This window comes from Balearica regulorum, chromosome 11 (genome assembly GCF_011004875.1).
Source record: "Balearica regulorum gibbericeps isolate bBalReg1 chromosome 11, bBalReg1.pri, whole genome shotgun sequence".
NCBI classification, from domain to species: domain Eukaryota; kingdom Metazoa; phylum Chordata; class Aves; order Gruiformes; family Gruidae; genus Balearica; species Balearica regulorum.
The window spans coordinates 6,584,855-6,611,677 of NC_046194.1; the positions used below are offsets into that span (position 1 = coordinate 6,584,855).

General features: G+C 35.4%; 1 protein-coding gene across 1 annotated transcript in view; it reads left to right on the forward strand.

The window, feature by feature from the left end:
- DIAPH2 (diaphanous related formin 2) overlaps nucleotides 1-24,059 on the forward strand; it is a 245,612-nt gene extending 221,553 nt beyond the window's left edge. The window contains exon 28 of the mRNA XM_075763093.1: nucleotides 19,510-24,059. Within this exon, the coding sequence (XP_075619208.1) occupies nucleotides 19,510-19,574 (65 nt within the window). The 3' untranslated portion in view covers nucleotides 19,575-24,059. The remainder of the gene's footprint in view (nucleotides 1-19,509) is intronic.
- Nucleotides 24,060-26,823: the final 2,764 nt, after the last annotated feature.

The following is a 26,823-nucleotide window of genomic DNA, read 5'->3' on the forward strand; positions in this document are numbered from 1 at the left end:
GACTCAGGTTTTGTGACTCACCTTCAGGCAGCTGTTAGATCCCTCCTTAGCCCTTCTCTTCACAAGAGCAAACAAGCCCAACTCCTTCAACCTCTTTGTAGTTCACGTGAACAGTCAGCTCATAGGTCATCTGAAAGGAAAAGCAAGACAAAACATATTAAGAAACTGAATTTTCTTCCTTTCATAAGGAAGAAATACAGAGGCTGCATGGTATGAATTAATTTGGGGTTTTGTAGAAAGAGTAAATTTTGCGAAGGCAAGGGATTGGAGATATAAGAATGATTTTAGTGTATTATCTGAATATGGTCAATATTAGTATTATAGATTAAATATAAATTCTATAGGATAAAATTAATGTTTTGTTACATCAATTGTCAGTTACAGGCAGGGAGATTTTTAATTGCATAATGCCAGCCTGGATGATTAAGCCATTTTCAGAGTGAAAGAAGGAAAGACAGCTTAACTGCTGGCTAAACTACTAGGATTAGACCCAGGATATCCAGGGCTAAGTGGTTTGCTTAAATACTAACTCTGTATTTGACCTTGGATTTTTTAAAGATACTTAGTGAGATTTTCAGCACCACTTTCATGTATAGGAAATAATTCTACTAGACATATATCAGGTTTTGAGGGGTTTTGAAAAACCTTTATGCTCTTGCCCATACTCATATGCTACAGTGGAAATAATAATGAAAATAACATTACTATTTCTTGTCAGGGTTTGTTTTGTCTTCGTAAATTTTTTGGTGGTGTCCTGTGTGCCTGTGTAATATCTCATACTGGAGTCACAATGTAAAGGTCTTGCTTTGTTTCATTAATTTAGACAAGATTTGAGCATTTGGAAGGATGCCTGTGTGTTTCTAACAACTTCCTGTATCCCACTGCGTAACCAAACCTTCCCCCCCCATCTTAAACCTATTGCTGTTGCTTGGCATGTCTTTGCTGCCTGTTTCTGAATAGGGTGTGTTTAAGCATTCTTCATGCCACCTGCAAGAGGCGAATAATCTGTCCCTTAGCTTTTTTAACAACCCCTTTTTTGGTCTGGTTTTGTATAGGCCTCCTTTTTCAAGTTGAACAGAACTAGTCAATTTTTGGTGTGTTTTTTCTCATGCAAGGATGTTAAGTCACAGCACCATATGGTTACTGTTACAGGATGGACTAGGTCCTCTAAAAGCTATTGTGCACCAACCTAAAGGGTGCCTTTCCTCTTTGGGCTGCTCCATGGGGCAGTCACTGACAGCGTTGAACAGATTGGTCTCTACGTTAACAGCCCGACGTGACATTTACACAGTCTGCATGGGGTAGGTAAAGGCCACTCTATGGCTGCTGTGTTCAGTGCCCATCTCTCCTCATGTTGCAGCCAGCATCTCTGTTTGCTCAGACTGGTAGCAGTATAGTCCCACATATTTTCCCACTGCTGTGGTTTTATTCTCTCACCAGCCTTCAATATAGTACGGAACTCAATTTGTTTCTCCTATTCATCTCTCTTCCATATATTCACCTTTCTTTTCTGGAGTGACTAGATCATGGTGTTAAACAGCTTAGGTGAAATTAGATAAGTAGATGTAGATTTTACTGCTCTGCAAGTTAACTATTTAGTTAACTAATGTTTTATTTACAAAGATATGAGTGCTATGCATTTGTTAAACACTTCAAAATGTAATATTGCGAGGAAATGGGCTTGGTGGGATGTAAATTATTTTTCTCAGTGATACAATGGTATGAAGATGCTTCTTTTTATTATTATTTTATTTTTTTTAGAAATCTGAGGGGGTTTTGGTGACACAATTGAATATGCAAAACAGTCTTTCTGTGGCTTATCTCTATCATGAATCTTATCAGTCCCTTGGCAAACTGCAGACTAAAATCCTGTATGAACCTCTTAGGGTTACTGTTGTTTTGTTTTGTGTTTTGCAAAGATTCTGAAACTTTCTATCACATCTCCTTATTACTCTAGAGAGATGGACATTTAGCAGCAGATTTAACCTTTTGTACTTCCTCTTATGAAGCAGAAATGAAATAAGAGCAATAAAATAATTTGAAAAAATAATTTGATTACAAACAAACTCAGAAGAAACTGAGAAGAAACTCAGAAGTGTACAAATTTAAAATAATTTGTAAGTGGACAAAGCTATTTCATAATAAAATATTGCACTGTGCTGTTAACCCCTTCATTAAAGTTGAGAGATCTAGTAAAGGCAAATGAGAATGATGATAATATTCTCAGCAGCTGTTGCACAAAATACTCCTGTTGTATCAGGTGTCTTGCCTGCAAAGCTGACAGGGGTGACCCTGGATGGGGAGCATCCGAAAAAATGAAAATTATGTCAGTGCTTAAAAACCTTCCTAAGGAAGAAAAATTAATATTTTGTGTAATGAAGTATTTTCAGAAAACTTAGAATTTGCTAGAACCATATTGTTTACAGAAACCTACAGTTGCCCTAAACCTAAAGTTGACTTTAGGTTTAAAGTCAACCTAAAGTTGACATCTCCGTTTCAGAAATGTTTTGGGAAAAGTGTTGAAAATTGTTCAGTATTCCATTTCAGCATTTTTTAAAGGAAAAGTTTTTGGTTCTTCATTTAGTCAGTTTATCAGAATTTCATTTTAATACACTATTTTTAGGATTTTTGGAGAACATTTTTAGACCTGTATTTTTTTTTAATTCACATTTCAGGTGGCAAAGATTTCTGAAATGCCCTACTATAAGAGCGTTTTTAAAGAAGAATTAAAATTTACAACTAGTTTGATAGTGATTTGCTTGTAGTGTCTTTAAACTGCAAAATCGTAATTGTTTTCATATGCTAATCAATGTTCAAAGGACCACATGTGAACAGTAATACAGATGATTACCGTTTTTACTGGATTATTATAAAGCTTATGAATTTCCAGGCATCATACAGGTAGTCATTACCTATGTTGTAAATAAAAATCAAGAGTCTTTGATATCAGCTATTTAGATTAACTACTGTATCATCTTTTTCCATTGAGACTTTGCATGTTAAAAGACATAATCTGTTGTTTCTATAAGTGATAAAGTGTGTTTATGTACATATATGTAAACATGTAAACTTCTTTTAAAGCATAGAAGGCATTTTTATTTAACGTTCAGAAGGTCCATTCTGTGAACAGTCTTGTCATCATATGTGTGTGATAACATAGAAGAAAATTTAATCTTTTTTTAAGAAGCGCAGTGTGTGACTTGGACTGTTTTAATAATTCTCGCGCCGGACAGCTCAATGATTGCATCAGTCACATCCAACAGCTGTAACTGAACATACACTGATCACAATGCAGTGACCTTTTAGTTTGCTCATCATTAAGCTTAAGTTAGTAGACCTTTCAGCCTGATGCAGATTTTTTTTTTTCAAGGCACCCTGCTGTACTTTTCCTGTTTAAACTCTTGAATCATTACCTATTTTAAGGATCTACTGTGCCCTAAAGGTATTGTGACATTTACTAATCCTTCCCACTGGACTTTCCAGACATTATGTCTGTCTCATGCTGTGCTGGACTTGAAGTACATACGGCTTGTTTTTGAACTATAACTCAAAACAAACACAATAAATCAAATTGCAGTTAGCACTTCAACTCTTTTTTACTGTTCATGCATCTTCATCATTGAAACAATATTTAAATGCATTCTTGTCAAAAATTTAAATAGGGGATATGAAAATACTTTGCATACTTCAGAGTATTTCTCTTCCTCATTTTTTCCCCTTCTGTATTACAGATATCCTTTTCAGCCCTTTGCAAGCATGCTGTTTTATGAAATAATTATTTGTCTTAAACTGCAGTCAGTAGAAAACTTGCAATATAAGTGTCAAGATTAGCATACTTTATGAAAAAATCTCTGGAACAAATTTTGTATTAAAGCTTTTGAAAATTTTTCATTTTCAGTTTGCTCTTCCATTACTGCTGAGTAGGATATTCCAAAATCGCAGATGTAGATTTCATAGAATTACAAAAAGATTTTAAAAAGTTCACATTCTCACCAGAAAAGTCTGTAGAGATGACTTTCTCTATCCGAAGCCTAGCTAAATTGCAAGTCAAGTTGTTAAGCTGAAATGCAGGCTCTATTTTATTTCCTGTTGGTTTTCTTGCTATTTTCTGTTGAAATGCAAGGTGGGAAAATTGGAGAAGTTTGCTAATTCATTTTTTATTCATCATAAACAGCTGATGAAGTAGTTAAAGAGCCTCAAAAATGTTGTTTGTTCTTTAAGTTTACGTTTCCTTGAGAGTCTAGTGCAAGAGAAATACGTAGACATCAACAAGAATTATCGTCAATGTTCAGCAAAGTTTCAGTCCTGTTTTGTAGGAAATGCTGTCTAGAACATCTAGTTAAAGAGAATATAAACAAAAAAAGTAGGATGTCCTTTGATCAAAAGTTTAATTCAACAAAACAGACTTTTCATTGTGTGCTCTGAAATCTGATTCACTCTGCTCCTGGTGGACAATGGACAAGCTGTTCATGATTTTCATTGCTGTGGCTTTTAAATACAAGGAAGAGGTGGGTGATAGTTAAAAGGCCACAGTGCCTAGTGAATCACAACTAGGTGTAAACCGTTAACACACTGACTTTGTTATTTGTAAAGATGAAACTAGTTCAAGCGTGAAAAAATATTCCCTCAGATGAAATTGAAGGAGCTTGTAGTTAAAACTGTTTACATACAGCAAAACATAATTCTAAAGGACATCGTCAGCTTTGGGCAAAAAATATCTGATGGATTAACGTTATTTTAGTGGCATTAAGGATGTATTTTCCTAATCATTTTATCTGGCAGCAAAATCTGTATAAGTTCCTACTCTCTCCCACCCCAGACAGAGGCTCCTGACTTTCTTTTCTTCCACCTAAATTCATGATTTCCTTGTTTGCATGGTAAAACTAGTTTTGGAGTGATACTGTAAACTAGATTTCTGAAAGGAGAAAAAAGTTGGAAAGGAAATGTTTATTTTGTGGAACAAAACATTATTTCAAGGCTAGAAGGCATCTAAGAGGAGATATGGAATTCTTAAGTCTCTTCCATGTGACAGTGAAAAAGATTACCCGACAACCCTTATCCTTATTAGCAAATCAAGTCCTCTGTGTTGAGAAGATGCTTAAGGCCAAGATTTGTCCCTGAATGACTTGCTCGTTTTTCTGCACTCTCAGCAGTGACCTGTTCTGAGCCTCTTCTGCTCCCTTATATGCAGCCGAGCTACCCTTGCCCTATCTTTCCCTTCTGTCGCTTCAGTCTGGAGAAGGGTGAAGAGCAGAATTTAAATTCCAAAATTTTCCTGTATCATTACTGCTTCCCATGCAGCCCAGGTGAATATGAATATATTTCTTCAAGCTTTACATTCACGCACATTGCATGAGCTAAGTGGGCTGTTTCAGTCCCACTGCATCAGGATAGATAAAAAGACTCAATGACCATTGTCTTTTTTTCAAGATACAGAGCAGCGTGGGGAATGGTGGGATGCTTACCTAATGTTGGGGATAGCAGGCTATATAGCCATTTTCTGAAAAGACTGAGAGGGAGAGGCAGGTAAAAGTGAAACGAATTCACCTACAAATTAAAGCACAACCATTTGTATGGGTAGAATGGGTTCAGTGTGGAGTGGAAGTTGGAGGAATCCAAAAAGATTTGAAGAGTCTGTGTAATAGTTATGTTTTATGTTCTGTGATGAAAAAAGCTGAGAATGGGAGAGGAGGTTGAAACAAACAGTAAGAGAAATGAGTCTTACCTTGTCATCCCTTCTAATGAAGTAAGGGAAAGCATGAGACCTTTTTTTTTTCCCCTGTCATCACTATTGGAACCAAGAAAGCACAGTCATGGGAAATCATGTTCTCCTGTAATGTAATCGGGTGGGGGAACATATTTAACCAGTCCTTTGTTGTATGTTGTGCTTCAGATTCTTGCTGACAGAAGCATAAATAAATGACAAACACATCTAGTGACTGTTTATTAGCTAAACAAAAAGGTGAAATACAAGATTGCTTATGGTTGTCTTTGTTACCTAGAATTTGTGGTATCTGGCTTGTGCAAGAGTTGAGAAAGTACGGATGATTTTCTATTCCTGCTCAGAATAAATCTGCTCAGTAGTTCTCAGTTCCCCTGTTCACAGTTATATATGCAGCTCATTTTCAATTATCACTGCAGAAGTTGGACCGTGGTATCAGTGTTATCTTAAAGAGAATTTTAGCATAGCGTAAGTTTAGTATGTCGGGGAAGAATAACTGATAGATAATGTATTAAGGAAATTAATAACTGACAAAGAGGTCAGAGAACACAGGAGGATTGTGAGCAATTGATATGAAGTAGTATAACTTTCAGAAACAATGCAGTAACCAAGTGGGACTTAAGAGCATAGAACAGCAGTTCTCACTGCTCAGTGGAGCCGGAGAAGTGTGTTTTTCCAACACAGTATAGCTAGAGTTCTTCAGTGAGCAAGAGGGGCAGTGAAGCTTCAGAGAAGCCAGACGGCATGGCTGAAGTCAGCAAACAGGTGGGTGTCCACAAACAGCAGTTCTATATTACATCCGAAAGATTAAGTAACTAGATACGGTTGTTCAACACCAAAAGGGGCAGAGAGGAATCTGTTTATATTGATATAACATCCTGAGGAGAAAAGACTGTAGACTAATGCCAGAAACTTTTTAGATGAGTATGTTATATAAAAGAAGGTCATCCCTGGAGTTACGAAGGGAGGACTAATTTTCTAGTGTAGTTAGCACATTACTATCATTTTGCTTTCTTAGCATTCATGTATGTAAAAATGTCTTTATTCATATTATGAATGTTGGCACTAGCATTTGGATATAGCTATTTTTGAATCAAATTAATAGTTACAAACTCATGGAAAATACTTCTCATTTAACTCATTAATCTGTTACCTAGCCTTGCATTGTAGTGTAAGTTAATTAAGTGTTTAAAAGACAACATACAAATATTTAACAAAATATTTTGTAAAATGTGTAAGCAATATTAAGATTATCTGACAAAGCCCCTGACAATCAATGTTAACCTTGTCATTGCTTGTTCTGGAACTCGTTTTGTAAGTGGTAAGTGATTTCATAAAAGTTTATAGTGCTAGTATTGAAAGGTTGAAAGATGCCAATTAGTTTTCCATTTTTGATATTGTCCAGAGAATGCAACCCCTGTGGGATGTAATTAGGTATCATCTGGTCACCTCGAGCATTTTTGGTAGAAATAGCGAGATGAAGAAATCTCAATCAGAAGAGCTTAACTTCTTTTTAGTCCTATATTATTTTTCCTTTAAAATGAAATGGTTATTTAAAACTAATAGAACTTGCATTGAGAACTTGCTACGTATTCTTGCTACAAATAGGATGTCTTCTTTAGTGTCTACCAAGGCTGTTTTTAAAAAGCAGGCAATAATAGTACACTTAAACATCATTGTCTCCTTAGTCTTTGCAGAAGGGCTGTTAAGGCAGTCCTAAAATACTCACAGGTTCTTAGGAACTGTCCGAGTAATAGATGGATGTGCGGTAATGACATGCTACCTCTGCCCTTCTTCCTTCGAAGTCCATGCTATTATGTCAGAAGGAACGGTATTGATGGGGAAGGGATACGCTGGCAGATTTTGCAAGCAAAATAGATCAGGATTATGGAGTGATCACATGTTAATTTTGGGGTTCCACTAATCTGGTTGTTACTGAAATAGCACAGGAAGCTTTAGAAAATGACACTCCTCAGATACAAGTATTCATAAAAAGAAACTATTTTGAGCTCTCTAATGGAAACTTGTTGCCCTCTCACAGCATTAACTGCTTCTGTACTTTTAGCCTTTATATGAACATAAAGGGTTAAACTCTGCCTTGTGTCAGCACCAAGGTCTCACGTTGAATCATAAAGGAGTTATGTCTGTGCTCAGCCAAGAAAGAATTCAGCTCCTAAGTTCCTAAAAGTTATTATATTTTACCTCAGTCTGTCATGTATAGTCTAAATTACTTTCTTGTAGGAATTCTTTTAATAAGCAGCAGTTTCACATTCACATAACCTGCATATGCCTTCATTGCAAATAATTCATACTAAAAATCACATGCAGTATCTAGTTATTTTCAGTTGGGGTGTGTAGCGAAGTAACAGGTAGTGATGAGATCATCTTACGAGGCTCAGACAGGAGCTTGTCTTTAATATTATACCATGAAGGTGCAGATGGGCACAGAAGACTACAGCTTGTGCCAGCCGGTCATACAGGAGTGATGTAGTTTTAAGTTTTCTCATAGCATATTCAATTCCATTTAAATATTGCAAAATGCTGAATTGTAAATGTTAACCTAGCCATGAATAAAAAATGCTGATATTTTATTTAATCAAAAAATAATTATGGATAGTCTGCCTTTATTGTATTATTTAAAATATTTCATTTTACATGTAGACTACAAGTTATTGCAGAGCTTTGGGTTTTTTATATATATAAAGAGAATTTGTTTCTGATGCATAAAAAATAGAGGAGACAGACTTTTGCAGGCTACAGGGAAAATTGTTTGCTTTTGACAAGGGCTGTCAATTGTTTGGTTATGGAGAAAAACTATGGTAGCCAGTTTACATGAAACAGCAGGAAATATGTGCTTTTCAGGAGTGTTATCCATCTCCTGTTCCGAAAGAAATTCCTTTAGAGAAAAGAGCTTCTTCTTTTTTTCCCTATCTTTGAGTTCATTACTTTCATGTTCTATGCAAAGAATAAAGCATCTATGCATGAGAGATGTAACTTCCAGTATTTAAACCGCTAGCTGTTAAAATGAGAAGTGGAGGTAGGGTTGATCCTACCGAGGCAAACACGTTCTTACGCCACTCTTTAATAAAATACTGTAAGAAATAGCTAGAAAGCTTCCCCTTCGACTTTCATCTGGCAGGTTTTGATTGTAACTTTGTAAAGGAATTGGTATTGACTTCTACCCGGCAGTTTCAGAGAAGAGGTGAAGAGCCTTCTCTCTTGACTTTCTGTATGTTTTGTCAAATCGAATACTTCCATTTGAAGTGCGAAGTGAAGGCTGATGTCAAGAAATGCCTTCAGCACAAGCTGGTGCTGGTCTCTCGTGACTGTCTTCTTTCTTAAAAGTATCAGATTAGATTGTAAAATGACGGCAATCTAGCTGGACATAAACACGTTTATTGCGGGCTCAGCAGCCATTACATATCATTAGTGAAAGGAGGCAAGGGGCAAGGGGACCACTTTGATGTCAGTTTGATTCTTTTTAAGGACAAATGCGTTCGGATGAGAATCTGCTAACTTTATGGCTGCTTGTATACTTGAAGTTCAGAACCTGTTACTGTCTTTATTTCTTTGTCCTGTTCGTAACCTTACAGTCAACTTATTTTCAAAGCAAATACAAATTTTAAGAGCAGTAGTGTTAATAGGGGAGCTGGGAATAGGACATTTTGGAAGCCATTTTAAATGACATTATTCATGAAGAGTTTGATTTATTCAAAATGTGAATACGTAGTTTTGCAATGTCACATGCTTTTCCTTAACAGTAAAATACCAGGTACAATTAAAATAGGGAAAGATGTCTTTTACATCAGCAATTCTGTCCTCTCTGACACAAAATGGTTTCTATTAGAGGATCTAATTTTACTTTTGGGCAACTGCTAAAAGTGTGTGTGTGTGTAGTCACGAAAGGAGAGACACATTCTCTGTGTTTTGAGGGTTAGGTTTTTTCCTCACTGAAGCAGATCTAGTTTATTTACTCTGTGAAATTTGTTTTGCCCTTCTGATTCGTAAGATACACTTTTTGCACTGTACATGAGATGCAATAAAGGTTACAAATTAGAAGTTCAAGGGAAAATACCTGAATAAATGTAACTTTATTGTGCAGGATCTCTTTTTCTGTTTCTTTGTTACTGTTTCTTAGACCTGACCTTCTTCCAGGATTTGACACATCACATCACATACCTTGTTCTTTCTTTTTTGTGTTGTTATATGAAGTACTTTCAGTTGTCTCATTTGGTTTAAAACAAGTCATACATTCATGTCCTAAATGTTTCGCTGGTCAGAATAATTAAGTTGATCAGGTCTGGGAGCATTGAAAGGAAAATAATAGGGTCATTGAAGCATTCAAGCTCTAATGGGAACCTGAGTTCATTCAGATATCAAGTCTAATAATGGCTTTACACCTGTATACATACTCCCAGTGAGCAAGTTCACATTAAAGGTTTAGTGGTACACTTTCAATACTCTGTTTCAAGGGAACTTTAGTACTGGTTTTAAAAGACTAAGTTGGTTTGACTTTTTTCAGGTTTTTTGTTGTTTTTCTGTATCAGTTATACTTTAGCTGATTACTCATCTGTATGCACTGGAAAATATTTTTGCATGAGAATTTCTTTCTGGCAGTATGATACGAGTCATGTATTACAAATCACATTTAATAGCAATCAGAAAAATAGGAAAACTATCATCTGAGTTTCACTGCTTTGAAACAATTTATTAGCCAAGTTAAAATTTACTGTATACAATTTAACAGTATTCAAAGTCTGAAATGGAGTTTATACATGATTGTGTGTGTGGCACAGCATAAGGATTGTAGGGATACTCATAGCCGTGATTGCTGCTTGAAAAAGGCAATTTCATAACGATGAGGTAAAAATCAGCATTATTTTGTGAGATATTATGAGAAATGAAGCAATAATTATAACTTCTCAGTTTAACTAAATTCTGTGACAAATCTCCATGAATGCTGGTGGTACAGGCTGTCACAAAAATTCAAGTAAATTTTATCACAAACAAGAATAAAAAAAACCTGACTAGGAAAAGGACAGCTATTCATAGCAGGTTTCAGTAAATTCCAGACTCAAATGCTGGTCACAACGCTGCTTGTTATTGGAGAGGATTTGAACTGATGCAATCGTTCCTCTTCATTTTCTTTTTATTTTCCCACCTTTATAAGTTTAGTTCTCAGCTGAGAATTCAAACTGAAAAAGAAATGGAAAATGGCTGTAGATGTGCCTGCATTGTACTGACATGAAGGCCTATTTTCCTCTGTAATTTTAAAGGCCAATTACCCTTGGAGGAAAGGAGAAAAATAGATTGATTTGTCTTGTAACCCCTGAGGCAGGCATGTGTTGTCTCAAACTAAGGCTTTTGCATTGCAATTCTTGTGGAAGAGCTTTCAATGCATATCCCAAGTGGTACTATTAACGAAAAAAAGCAAAATCAAATTAAAATATTAAATAGATCATTTAAAGGTTTGAGGAATCTTAGCTTATTGGGCCAATTCATTGTTGTTCGTTTTTTTTAAATCTTTTCAGGCCTGGAGTAAGCTATAGTAAAATTTATTTTAAATAGATTACTTGAAAATAAGGTTTACACATTTTTGTCCTATAAATACTTTATTAGATTTTCTTCAGCTCTAAATAGAATAAGTATTTATGTGCTGAATGGAATTGTGATATAGAGGGTCAACATCCTAGATTTTGGTTGCAAAAGTGTTGCTTTGATTGCGTTCCCATACTGTATTGACTGTGGTCACAGCTGGATTGCACTCAGCTGGTAAATGTCATCACACATGCCATTTAACATTAAAACTTCTCACATTATTCATTTTTAAAGCATTTTTATGTATAACACATAGAATGCAAATCAATGGGTATTTCTACTGATGTTCTGCATTTTCATACAACTCAAAGGCTGCTATTAATGGTGCCCAACAAGCAAGGTCTGAGTGGCAGCAGTAAGATTAGACATGTCTTTGTTCCCTTTTAATCCATTTGTGGCAGGACTTAAATCCTTTAGCTCTCCATACTTTAGACCTGACTCTGTATTACAGTGCTTCTGGATACTAACGACTTCTATTTAGCAAGTTATAAAGAATCCAAACATCCACATTTCTTCTCAGTGAGAAATTGTGCACATGGACTGGTTTGGGAACCTTCTTAAAATGAAAGTACTGTGTGTCATCTAAATGACTAAGACTTTTGAAGGAAATATTTTCAAACAGAATACATATCTACATGCAAATCTACATGCAAATACCGTAAGGCTTACTATGTTATGATGATAATTTTGGCACTTCTGCAGGTAACTCATGAGATGTACGTGTATCTGCTTTTTTTTCTGAGGAGGAACCATTCCTTCTTGAGATACGTCCTTTTAAGTCTGTTACGATTCTCCTTATTATGTTTTCTTCCTATCCTAGAAATCTTCTTAATAGCTACACAGACCCATTTTTTTTCTTCCTCATTCCTTCTAGCACCTTTTCCACCTTTTCTTGCTCTTCAACACCTTATGTATCAATATATTGGTAAACATCCCACTAACCAAATCAAGAACATAATCTTTAAATTCTAATAAGATCGACACATGATGCATTTATAATTAACATGTTTGGGCTGTTTATATTTGCTGTCTGGTTTTGAGGGCTTTGAAAAGAAAAACAAAACACCCCTGTTATTTCTTTGGCCTGATGGTAAGTTTCTTTTTCTCCATCATAACAACATACACCGTGTATATGATCAGGTTATCACTCAGCTTTCACATGAAAGTCTGGGTTGGACCAAAACCAAAATAAAATAGGCTTCATAGAATTTGACCTCGCAGCTACAGGGTTTGCTTGAAATATCAATGTTTTCTTTGAAAATGATGCTAAAATAACCATTTTAGCTGTCATTTAAGTTTGATTGTCATGAATTTAAGATTCTATTTAGGAAAAAAAAAAAAGCTGAGAACAGGGATGTCGTATCATTTGATCTTTCCTCATCTTTGGTTACAAAAATATCAAATCCAAATGAATGTAAAATGACCCAGTGTGATGCTTATAAAGAGCCTAGTTCAGATTTTGTCAGGTATATGTAGGGTGCCTGCTGAGGTTGAAATAAGAGTGTTTAAAATTCTAAAATATTAAAAGAAAACATATTAACTGTACAGTTTCCTTTAACCCGGTTAGAGAACTGTTTTATTTGCTTGTTTCATCCCTTTGCAATAAAGATCTTTTGCAAAAGTACTGTGTATTTCAGAGCTCTTTCTGAGCTATTATTTTGGCTGCATTTCTCCCATAGCTGATTTTTACCTCATTGCTATTTTTTTATATAGGCCACATATTTTGAAAGATCAGTTTGAAATCGAATCTCAGAGATGGACTGAATCTTAACAGAATTGAGGTTAGGAGAGCCATTTTCTCTCAAGGTGCGGTTTCTCCAAAGGATTTTGCTCTAGACAGTGACAACACTTTTGAAGCCCTTAGTTTCCCTGACTAGCTTATTTCTCAGTTGGTATTCTCTAATATGTCATAGGTACAGGCCAGGCAATACAGAGAACAGTGTTCAGGTCTAGCTGTTAAAGAGGTGCTGGAGATTGATGGGCTTCCCTGCTGTCTTATGCTATATCAATTCTGCTTCTGTCTTATGTTCTATCAATTCCAATTTCCAAAAAGATTTACCTTTCGTTGTTGGTAAACTAAGCTGATGAAGGTGCGTGCAGTCAATAAAGAAAAATAATAAAGTTAATTCTTGTCATGGGTTGCTCTTTAAAGCAATTGATAATATGCTGTTACAGCAAAGGACGTTGTAACTTGGCTTCAGTTTTCCCTGTGCATAGATGGGTCAAGGAGAAAACTAGAGGCTACCCAGGCTGAAGTGATTTAAATTTATTCAAACTTGTCCCAATTTGAATCGATGACACTATATAGAAAATATTTAGTTATCTCTGTCAGAAAAAAGTGAGACTTGTAAGGTCCAATTCAGGTTTCTACCTTTTTCTAAAGGAGGAATGCCGATGCCATCAATATCACAGGTGCAGTGTTTGCTGCTTGGAGTTATCATCTATTGTGACAGTTTATCAATTTTAAAAAGTCCTAAATGACCAGCTTACTCAATTTTTTGTATAATCATTCCATACTTACAGGAAATTATCTTGCTCTTCTGATCGTTTTCCATGTTATATATGTTTGTGGTGCTTGCTGAAGTACCTGGGACTGTATGAGTAATTTCCCTTGGATTGCTCATGAAAACAAGGTGTGTTGCAGTAGGATTTCCTCGTGAACAAAATTTTACATGAATGAATAAAAAAATGTTTGATGTAAATGCTTTCATTGATTTCCAAAGGCATAGGCCATACAAATTCCCTTACAGCAATGCATTTCTACATCTTTTGCATAGTCAAAATCATTTCAAAAAGATGACATTTTAAGTATTTTATTCATTGCTGAGTGTTCTGCCTTCTTCATGTGGTTATTTTCAAGTCAACTCAAGCTGGTACCTTTCTCTGAGCATTAACCACCTTTTACTATTGTCAGCTAGGGGAAGGATAATTCTTTCAGCTTGGGTCAGGACGGGGGAAAAAAGGGGAAGAAAAAAAAAAGAGATGATGTAGTGATTATGCAAGTTAATGGTGTGAGCTTTTTAAATAAATTAGCATTTCAGAGTTCTCCTTCCTAGGGCTTATGCCTTCCAGCATGTGCTCCATCCAGCATAGCTGTTGCTAGCTGAGCACCCAATGCTGTACACTGCCCCTCTTCCAGATTCAACATTTTGGAACTATTTTAAGCTCTTCTTGATGTCATTAACATATCATTTATTAACTAAAACATTCTTTAAAATATGTGTTGTTCAGGTTTGAGGGTCCTGTGACCACTGTAAAATAGTTCTAGTCATACTTATTCCTGAAAACCCCAGTATTCTTTTTAGCCCATTTTCTTACAACATTTAGGTGCTTCGTCTTCTGCATATAGATTAATGTTTCAACCTTTTGTTTTAGAAAAAGGGCAAAAAGTAGTTATCTGTGCCAGCCATGTTTGGTTGTTGGCTTTGTGGGGGGTTTGTGTGATTTTGGGGAGGAGTTGCTCATTTTTTAAGGCTAATCAATGGATGCTGCAGTTATTTACATTTGGGAGGAACTTGGATACTCTCCTGATGAGCACCCTAGGAAAGTGCAGGGAAATAAGATTTAAAAATCAGTCTAGTGTTTGAATTCACTGCTGTCATTAAGGTACAAAGAAACACTTTTAATGCTTTAACTGACTGGGGAAAAAAATTATTTAATCCTGGAGAGTTAGTCAACTAAGATACCAAGCCCCAGGTAGCAGTTTATAATACATTTATAATTTTAATGTAAGGCATGTCAAAGAGAGAACTTTTTTTGTGATTGTTACAGGATAGTACAAATTCCAATCAAGTACCTTTGAGGTATGGGTTGTAGACTGTCTTTTTCTATTATCAGATATCTCAGTCTCATGACTAGTCCGTTCAATTGCAAAACATCTATATTATTACTAGTATTGATTGCTCATAAAAAGTAAGGTTTATAATTAGCAGAGCACAAATTTACGTCCTGGAAGAGTGGATAAGAAGAAAGCGAAATGGAAAGGTCACTTAATCTTAGTATTGCAGTTCTGCAAAATATCATTTATTTTTCTCCTAATATAACTGAGTGTTATGTTGATAACAAGCTACTGAGTTAATAAATCTGTTGCAACTATTGAGACTTCTCTTTTAGTAACAGAACTAATGAAGGAGCATTAGGGAAAGGAAAAATACATTTTGCAGAGTAGAGTTTTTGCAAAAATATTTCCCTCTCCCCTACCAGTGTGGTTTTAATTGATTCTAATTTCTAATGCTTTATACATGCAGAGTATAAGGGAGACTGAGTTAAGGGTGAAGTTGTCAAATTCCATAAAATGAAAATACATTATCTAAAAATAACTGTTTAATCTTTGTTTACTTCATGACATATATTTGTTGTACTTATACACAAAGCTTATTGTGGTTTTGCTTATTTTTTTTAACATCCATGGATTCATATTACGTGGTGAGTAATGTGTATGTATCAAAAACACCTCTACAAATATCTCGTATGTTGTAGTTATTATTTATTCCTATCTCAGTATTATATTGAGTGCTGGAAGACTTGAACAAGTAATTGTTATTATACCAAAGCCAATATATTTCTTCCAGTGGAGGTGTAAAGTTTTCATGGTCAAGATTACATTCCAGTTCCATACTAAGAAGGAACTACTGATGTGATTTCTTAGCATTTAATTGTGTATTCACTTCATTTGAATTTGATCCAGCTAGCTAAAAGATGAAGGTTGGTTTATGATACAAAAAATATACTTTATTTTCCATTTTAATCCTTCATTGCTCTGCCTTTAACTGTTACCAGAAAAGATCCATTCAGCTGATTGGGAGATCACTTCTAAGTGCGTGTGTTCATTTCTGAGATAGATTATAATGTCTGTAATATGAGCATTACGGATGCTTTGTAAATGCCCTCCTTTTAAAAGCCATGTACTTCTGACATTAAAGTACGAAACAAAGTTTTCATCTACATAGGTAGATGGGTTACCCAGAAGGCATGACTGATACACACAGAAACTATTGTCATGTTTTCTAGTCATTTTTACAGGCTTCTAAAGTGTACACCTGAGCCTTTTGGCAATGATTTTTGGCTTAATTTTAAATATTCTTAGGTTATTGCTAGTGTCTTTTGTTTTCCACCCCACTCCCCCCACACACAAGTGAATATTTTTACCATTTATTGATATTATATGTAGTTTTAAGCTAGAACAGTCATAGTCATGCTTACAAGCCAGTTTTGCTTTGTGTTGTATTCAATATGGTCTGTAACGTATAAAAAAGTAAATACAGCTGTTGGAGATAACTGAATGTGTATGTTGAAAGTGTTATAAATGTCATGATTTTTTTAAAAGTTTGTGCTTGAGTCACTGAAATACCAGCCCAATCCAGTTTTGGATCCTAGTATGAAACCTTTGTTTTAACTTAACGAATATGTGTATACATATACAAGCACATTTTACATCTAGTGAAGAAATGAGTCATTTCTTTGTTTGTGTATATATGTATGTACACATACCAATGCTTCTTTTTTTAACCAGATATAAATATGCACACACACACAAGGTTGCTTGCCAATTCACTGTTAAATCATAGAATACCAGATTGGAAGCGACCTCAAGGATCATCTGGTCCAACCTTTCTTGGCAAAAGCTCTGTCTAGACAAGATGGTCCGGCACCCCATCCAGCTGACACTTCGAAGTGTCCAATCTTGGGGAATCCATCACTTCTCTGGGGAGATTGCTGACATTGTTTCTTGCTGGCAATAACTGAATCATTGTATTTCAGTTTCCTTGATTAGAAGAACCGTGTGGTTCTTTCCCATCTCTCTTGAATCTTTCAGATGTTGTATTCCTATCTCTAGAAATGATAATTACTTCCATTTAAAAATTAGAAATAATTTAAAAGAATAGATTACTTCTAATAAGTGGAAAAATATTTTGTTTGTCATCAGCTGAAGAAGGAAATGATAATGCTTCTGTCTTTACAGTTTTGTTTTGTGTTTTCTTTAAGTCTCAGCTTAGTTGGGCAATTACCGGAGAATCTGAACTGTCGTTTGCAGAAAATGTTTGTCTCTACCATGATGGAAAAAAAAATACAGAAAAGAGAAAAATCTAAAAAAACCCTGTACAGTTGACAGTCTTGAAATCATATCCAGAAATAGTCTACTGGTCAAGGCATTTCTCCCCACTGATAACATGTATCTCTAGATTCTTTCCTAGTCACTGTTACAGAGGAACAGCAGCACATTTGAGTTAATAACTTTTCTTCTTGGGTTTTAGACAGCATTTTTGTGCTTTAATTTCCAGTGCCTAGTGACACTGCAACCAGTGTAGAGATTTATTCCCATGCAAAACAGATTGACTTAGGGTAATTTGAATACTTTATGCATGGATAGATTCATTAGGAAAAGGAGGCAAGGCAGAACTATAAAAAGAACTAATAATCTTGCTAAAGGAGCCGTTAATTCCCTATAGCATTAGAGACACTTTCATTGAACAGGGAAAAGGAAGGTTGATTTTGCAGAGTCCATGCAGTCTCCAGAGGCATTCTCTGTTCTTTGTCCAGAAACAAGTCGCAGAGATGACTTTTCTTTGTCATCCCCAGAACCTTATTTAATGTGCTTGGACCATTTTTGGCTTTGTTAGCTTAGACTAGAATCACAAAATGGTTGAGGTTGGAAGGGACCTCTGGAGGTCATCTCATCCACCCCCCCAGCACAAGCAGGGTCACCTAGAGCCAGTTGTCCAGGACCACATCCGGACAGTTTTTTAATATCTCTAAGGATGGAGACTCCACAAGGTCCCCGGGCAACCTATTCCAGTGCTCAGTCACCCTCACAGTAAACACGTCTTTCCTGATGTTCAGCGGTAACCTCCCGCGTTTCGGTTTGTGCCCATTGCCTCTGGTCCTCTAACTGGGCACCACTGACAAGAGCCTGGCTCCAGCCTCTTTGCACCCTCCCTTCAGCTATCCATATACATTGATGAGATCCTAGATTGGTCTTTGCTCTAGCCTTTCCCCCGGTCTCTGGAACATAGTAATTCAGTCAATAGCTTTGTCAAAGAATATGTTTCTACCCATCAGATGTGTTGGGGTCTCGTGCTTTATGGATGAACCTTCTGCCTTGGCCCAAGTTCAGCGCTCTCCCGCAGCAGTACCAGTAATGCATGCTTTCATAGTCTGCTGCGCTGTGGGAACAGAGCTAAATCGGCTCATTTGGAAAAAAGCTGATAAAACCTGCTTGCCTGCAGTTTGTCTGTCAGACTTTTTGCTTCTGAAGTGACTGTTGTTCTATAATATTCCAGTACTACATAGGAGTTTCAGCCATATATTGGGACACCCTGATGCTGTAGCAACGTAGATACTGTACTGATGCAAACAAAGAGCAGCAACCTTAATATGACAAGAGAGAATAGAAAAGGCTAGGCCAAAAGTAAGCAGTCACACACACCCCCCCAAAAAAAATTAAAAAAAAAAATAGCATGACAGGACCACATTTTAAAAAAGAAAGATCAAAACCTCCAGAAAACTGTGGGGTTAATTTTCTGCCCCTTTTTTGTGTGCGTGTATGTGTATATTCTTCACTTTAAAATTTTATTTTAAAGGCATTTAGGAATGTGGCTGGTACCTCATTATTGTTTTCCTGTGATAGAGACATATTTATTATTCATTGCAATAATTACTGTGTAATATTTTATACTAAAAGTTGTTCACATTGCACAGTCAGGAAATGCTTAGGAAGTGGCTGATTTAACTGTTCTATTTTTAACTCTACCAAATTATAGTGAACAATGTTAGCGCTTTTATATTTGCAGCATTGACCGGGCTTTTCACCACCACACTGGTCAGTATGTTCTCGTGAACCTTGAAATGTATTTTTCCAGAGTTTCTGTGCATAAATTGTTTATAAAATAAGATTTGGACCTAGAATTTTAGTTATTGTGTGCTGTTTCCAAGGGGACTATGTTTCAGGATTCTCCTAATGCTTTTATCACCCAGCTTCTCTGATCAAGAAAGTAATTTATTGCTGATTGCAGAACTCTTGAACTCAGTCTGGCAGCTGCAGTGTGAAACTTCTCTGATCCAGTCTCCTAGTTACTTATTTACATATCATTTGAAATGATTTTCAGGGCTGTTTGAAAACCTCTTGACATTGCATTATCCATGTTTCAAATCTTATGGTGATTTGTTTTTTTCCTCTCTTTGTATTACAGATAACAGACGAGTAACTTTGGAAAGGTCTCGTTCTCGCCACAATGGAGCAATTGCAGCTGTATGATTCCTCTGATGCCAAAGAATTAGTGAATTGTTTTATTTACAATTAAATGGATATACGTTGAAAAGAGTTTATCATGCAAATTGGCAATGATCATAAAGGAATACTGGTATTGATTAAATGAGAAGGTGTATAAATATTATGTATTTTAAAAGCTATTGCTGAATAATCCACATACTGTATCTTATTACCCCAACTACCAAGATCTGTAAACAGTGTTAAACAGTAGGATGTATATCTTATTTTCTTATGTTTTCTTTTTTTTTTCCCCCCCCTTTTTTTTTAAAGCTGGCAACTTACATGAAAGGAGTTGGGGATTTCTAGGTTATGTTTTATATGGGTAAGAAAACATACATTTGTTGAAAGAATACAGCTGTGGATTCCATTTGCAGTTCTGATTTGGACATGAAAGGAAAAAAATAATAAAATTGTATGTTAATAAATTCAGAGATGAGCTGGTCTACATTATCAGAATCTTTTTTTTGTAACCATAAAGAAGCAACGCATAGCCCCAGTCAGGTTGCTGAAAATCTTATCTCAACGTAAAGCCTGGTGGATTCAGCTATTTTGGCTGCAAGTAGGATATACCACATATCTACACTTTTGGTGATATAATGATGTATAGTTACTTATCACTGCTAAAAAATAAATAAATAAAACAGAGCATAGGATTTTACCAAAATTAAATTGTATCAAGGGCAGGGTATGTTTTTAACTGTATCTAAGGAGGGATTTTTCTAATTATGCACTTATATATTCTTTATAAAGATACTTGGGGGAAAATATGATTGTCCTATTTTAATTACGCTAAAAATACCTTTGTGTAGGTTTTTAGAGACAAGCTACATTATGAAGTTATTCAGAACTGCCTCTGAGTTTTTCCTCTGTTTCTCAGGTAAAATATGTAGCGGGATCTCTACTGGTGGATTTTAGTGCTGAGGGTTTAGCAGCTAAGAACAAATTTTCTACCTGGAGCACTATATAGCAGTGATCAAAGATTGCAGCAGTCTGATTTTTTGGGAAGCTCCTCCCATTCTACTTTGTATACAGGCCCCTGCACTGCAGTACCTCAGGTGAGCAGTCAGTTTAGTAGCTGACACTGTGTATGTTCTGCCACTCAATGGGAAACGATAGTTCCCTTTTCTTCCCAGACTCTAGTTGAATGTACAGTCTGTTTGGTGTTCAGGTCAGTCTTCACCATCCTTTTTCTAAAGGTTCATTGTGTATCTGGATGGGATGGAGGATTTTAAGTGGGAGTTCCAGTGGAACTACTCATATGTTGCTCAGCTATGATATTTTAAAAAATGGGATGTAGATGGCACTTGTTCTCAAATTATTATTGCCTTTGATTGATGAATTAGCATGAATGCTTTTATTGCCTGGTGTTACGGGGAACTTTTTTTAAGGTTATATAAAGAATATTTGGAAGGTAAGGTGTCACATTGTTTTCTGTGCACAAACTGCTAGCTCTAGAGGAGCATTCAATGCTGGGGCAGTGTAACTTTGCACTACTGCTTGAGCCAAGCATCTTTGTATAGTAGATTCTTTTTGCTTCTCTGGTAAGATACTCTTAAGACTATCTGACTAGTTTGGGATAAATTCTCACAATTTCAAACTACAGCGATCAATATCGGATTATTGTAAAAAAAAGATAGAGCTCCTTTTCAATCTAGTATTGAAAGAAAAATTTTTTAAATTGTCGTCAAAGGAAACGGGGTTTTCCCCACTGCTATATCTCTTAATATAGGAATACAGCTGAAGCCTAGTGAAATGTGTGCTGTCAACTAATACTCTTCCTAAACTGTTTGGGTTTTTTTGTGGGTTTAGTAACAAACTAAAGAGTTGTATGGTACTTGAGGAAAAAAATAACGCATGCAACAGGATTCTGTCTCCCTGTTTTATCAGTAAGAGATACAAAGAATTATATCCTGTTTCATATAAGGTCAACATCAACCTTCAATTGAAGCATAACTTTTCAACACAGAACTATTAAATTTACAGTTATAAAAATGTGTTCAATGTACAAAGCCAGTTTAAAAGGATTAGGTTCATAACATCTGTATAAATTTGTACTACAATCAACAGTGTATTAGAATTCAAATTTTAAAATTACCATTTTGCTGGGATTTACAAGTAGTGGTATAATCTTTATATGTGAAAACTCAGAAGCTCACAACAGAACCTTTATACTGTAGCAGTAATTATTAGTGCACGAGTTTTTCATTTCCATGGGTTGTATTTTTTTTAAAGCTCTGTGAAAGCTGACTACAGATTTTCAAGAACCAAATCTTAGGGGGGGAAAAAGCAAATCCAAAATAACAACATCATCTGATGCTTCTATTTTACTACTATTTTTTTTTCGTATTTGAAACATTTATATAATTTAATGGACATATCTGTTAGAACAAAAATGTCTTTCAAAGGAAAACTAGTTTAGAAGATAATTTATGTAAATATAGGGTGCTCGTATTTATGAAGTCTAAAATATTTTCTGAAATTGATGCTGGTCACTTTGTCTTTTGATAGTTTTTCAGTCTATATTAAATTGCAGATATTTTTAATGTTTTTATTATTGATCTAATTTTCAGAGGTGTCACATGTTTATCTAGAAGTGTAGAAGAGTAGCACCTTTTTCAGAAATGCACTTGCCTTATTTTCTAATTTTAAAAAGTGAAATATATCAGTTAAATTATATTTGTATTAAAAGTAATCCCAGAAAGAAAATCGCTGGAGGGTTCATACATAAATTTCTTGCTAATTATGTTTCACTCTATGTCCTCTGAGACATTACGTTAACAATATACCAGCACATCTGTTTGCATTCACATTTTACCAGTTACAAGTACTGAAGAGATATTTTTTTTTATGATGTTACACTGTTTACATTTCTTAGTTTATTTAAGAGGAAGTTAATCTTACCTTTGCAATGAATTGAACTAAATTTGCAATTGACATGGGAATGAAATGTTTAAATCATATACAAATATACATCTCTGTTGCTTAACTACTGGCTGTACAGATCAGAAATGTAAAGACACTAGACATTTTTTGCTCAAGTTTTATGCAGTTTACTGAGAAAAAAGTGCAACACAGTTTGTCATGTATGTTTGTTTGTGATTCAACAAGTACCCTTTCCCAGCACATGAGTGATGTTTGGTTTAAGTGTTAATCATATTATGAACTGATGCTAAAGCCAAAACAAAATCAGTGCCTCAGAGGGCATTGACTAACAGCTTCAGGAAGTATTCCCAGAAATACTATTACATAATTTGTTCTGGTTTTAGACAGCCATGGTCAATATGAAAAATGTTATCTAAAATTACCTGTTCGTTCTTGAAAATTCAGATACAAATGCAAGCATTTCCATAGTTCCCTTCTGTAATATGCAAATACTTATGAATATCTGTATATTTTTGCATTTTTGTGTGTGGTATATGTACTACCTCAGACAAATGCTGTAAAAAACATAATGTTTTCATGGTTTCTATCCAAACCACAATTCATCAGTGACCTACTTGAAATTCATCCCACAATATACAAATGGTTTGCAAAACTCTGAGAATCTGGCTGAGATTTAGGTTTGGCTCTGGAAATCCTCCTATAGCTTTCATTAAGAAAACTTCACAATGTTTGGCTTTTGCATCCCTCGGGCAAAGCCTGCTTTGATGGGTGAATTTAGTACTTCCTATATTGAGAATGCTATAGCTAGTAAATATTTAAAGCTGGTAATAGTTATGTGGGAGCAAACTTACCTATATATGTAAATTGCTTCTTATCCATTAAACAAAGGCTTGGCTGAATTATACTTTAATGTTTGCCTTCAAATTGCTGAGAGGTCAGGCATAACAAATGCTAAGTGATAAAGCAATGTAAAGCCTACCTCTCATGTGCCATACTGTATTTGCAAGTTAATCATTTTAAAATAAGTATTGTAAGAAACCTCTACATCTCTTCTGCAGTATCTACACACACACCCACGCATGCACACAAACTGTAAATAAATAAAAAAAAGAAAAAAATCAAAGCAGATAAAGCCAAATCCCTCAGCTTCAGGTGTCTCTATTTCAGATCACATATTGCTTTTGTGCACAAGAAAGGGAGTTGTGTAAGCCTGTGAATTCTGCAGTCCTGCCAGCTGTCACTCAGCACCCACTGATATCATTAGAAGAATGTTAAAGGAGAAAGATTTGTTCCTGTAGTGCTTCTTTTAGCACTGTTTGAGGTGATACATATGCCACAGAATGTGAACAATAATCTATTACGGTTTAGTCAGTCTGCTATCATGCACCATTTGGTTTCCCTTTTGGAAGTCATATGACTCCTGATGCCAAAAAGAAAAAAAAAAGTGACAAAACTCATGCATTTCTATTTTTTAAACAGCTTTGTGTTTTCTATGTAATGTTTAAAATAGGAATTTGATGAAATCACAGCCTGGCCATTGTTAATCCTTGTATTCTGAAAACTGTAATAAAGATATACATAACATGATTTTGCTAGGTGCGCCAATGTTTTACTTGTTTATAATGATTATTACCTATTCAGTATCATCACCTCAAAATCTGGTTTTATTATATCAAATTTTCACACTGAAATTACTTACCATTTTAGCTTACTGACATTTTATGGATCTTGGGGGGGGTTTTCTCTAAGGTATCAAGTATGTTTGACTTGAATTTGGGGAAAAAGATGCCTTTTCCAATGGAGGAGGACTTTAAAAACAAAATAATTCGTATAATTCAAAATATAAACAACATTAAATCATGGTGATATGATTTTATTTTTACAAAAATAACAATAAAAGGGAATCACTAAATGAATTACCTGGGTCCATATTTAATTTAAGTGGCTGGATTCCAGTATAGATGTTTTAAGGCAGCCAAATAGTCAGAGAGCTATCATTGGTGTTTTCCAAATTATTTACTTCACTCGGTCACAAAATGGTCTTAATAGAATAGAAACTTGACAGACTTTTACCTTCAAAACTGCTGTTGCATCTTAAACAACTTAATGATGTCACCGTAACAGACTGAACTGCTCAACAGCATAGAGAGATAGCATTGAGTTTCTGCAATAAGTACTAATGATTCTAATTGAATAGAATTCTAATGAATATGATCAGTCATGTTGATATAACACTCCTCAAGTAGCTTTTTATACGTGGAAAAGATATGCCAAGGGATGGTCGAAGGCACCATTTTATTTTTAATGAACTGAACTATAGTTAGAATGCACTATTTGATATATGGTGAAGCTGTAGAGGTTTATATTCTCATGGGACTAACGTGAAAAAAAATGAAAACTTCTAAGTGCCATCTATAAATGTAAATGCTATGATTGTTCGTGGTTAAGAAAAATGTAGTAATGGTGTCCTACATATACCATGGTTTTGTTCCTTATTTTTAGGTAAATGTTCTTGACTTTCTAGTGTGGGAGTCTGGGATTCCCATCATGCTCTCAGATATTTTTGCCTTTGGGAGATTGGCAGGCAGAATTTGTCCCGAAACAAGCAGCAGGTACCTTAATACCTTTCTCAGTGGCAATTATTTCTATTTCTTCCTCACATGCTTAAGAAATCCTGTATGTGAACTTCAAATTGATAGCAAGTTACGGTGCGCTGCCACATAGACTCCTTTCTTATAATTGGATACTTTTTGTAAATTTGAACTATACTCCTTCCCTCTATTATTTCTTGCAGTCGTCATCTCAAAATTAGCCTTTTTACATTTTAAGGAAGCCAATATTACTGGGCTGTAGTAAAATTATAAAAACATTCAATTGATTTGCTCAGAAGTATTTGATGAGTACTTAATGGCCGTAATTAATCCGTTTCAATAGATGTGAAACTACAATTAAGAAGAAAAATCCAAATAAGGAGGTTTTTTTAATTTATTTTTTTTTTACCCTGTAGGCTTTGAGCAAACACTAATTTAGTCCGCTTAAATTCACAAGGTACTGCAAGCTGTTTGTTTGTGTTAGTGTAGTAAGGAGGCCAACCTAAGAAACCCATCTGAGAGGCAAAGGATATTATCTCAGGCACCATGCTAACAAAATCACACAGCTTTTTGATTTTAACTGGCTCTCTCCCTGCCTGCTCAGGGCACACGCAGAGCAAGCTTGCGTCAGCCTGCACTATTACTGCTGTAGATGTGCTCACAGTGAGGCAGCAGCAGAGCCAGGTCTTCAGGCCAGGTTTTTATAAGGGCAATGTGCCCAACTTTCTTCCATTGAAATAATCGATCTCTGATTCTTAAGGGGCAAATTATCTGTGAGGCACAGATGACTGAAAAGCCCTGTGAGTGCTTATCTGCTTTTTAAAGTGCCTGAGTCCTTAAGAAAAAAAACAAATAAATAAATAAATAAGGACTGGTACCACTAAGGCATTGTCAGATCTGCTGTAAACTAATTCTAATTCTCCGCTGACATTACACCAACCCCACGTACCCAGGCCTCTGACCTGTAGAAGTTACTCCTGCAACAGTAGGAAATGTATCATTTTAAAGAGTCTTTGAGAGTACAAGGACAACTTGATGAATAATTACCAGACTGGCAATTTGGTGGCGTTAGAGATTCATGTCAGGCTGTGTTACTGATTTAGCACTTCGATGATGCAGATACCCTGAAATGGCTCAGAAGACTATTCTATTATTGAAGCAGACTATTCCACTATTATTGTGGAAGAAATTGTTAATTATCGCACTTACTCAAACATTCTTTATCTGCTGGAGTAGTAAAAAGGGAAAAGGATTACTTTGAAGAGTTAAAACCAAGTGCTGACCAAAGGTCTATATATGTGATAAGCTATGAATACAGTTGTAGATTTAAAGAAATAACATTTTAAATGCACCACAGCTTGATTTCATACCTATTCGAGTGAAGTTCTACTTAAGTGGTACAGGATCAGTCAACTTAAATAATGGCAATATTTGCAGATTAAAAAAAAAAACAGACTAAAGAAAAAAAAAAGATAATTCAATGACTGAATTCACTGCAATGAAGAGAAAGGAGATTACAAAGGCAAAAAGAAATGATACACCTGTAAAAAGGCCTTTGCTCTACATGTAACGAGTAGTAGTAAAACGGAAAAATGAGAGGGGCAAATTTGCCTACGTGGATTTGTCACTGTGTATAATAGATTTTGAAATTGATCTGTTATACTTTAATGAAGATTGTGGGAATTTGAAAGCTGTGGTAACGTAGAACGACCAAATGAAAATTGTGTTTCCAGAAATATTTCAAAATTCTGTTAAGTCAG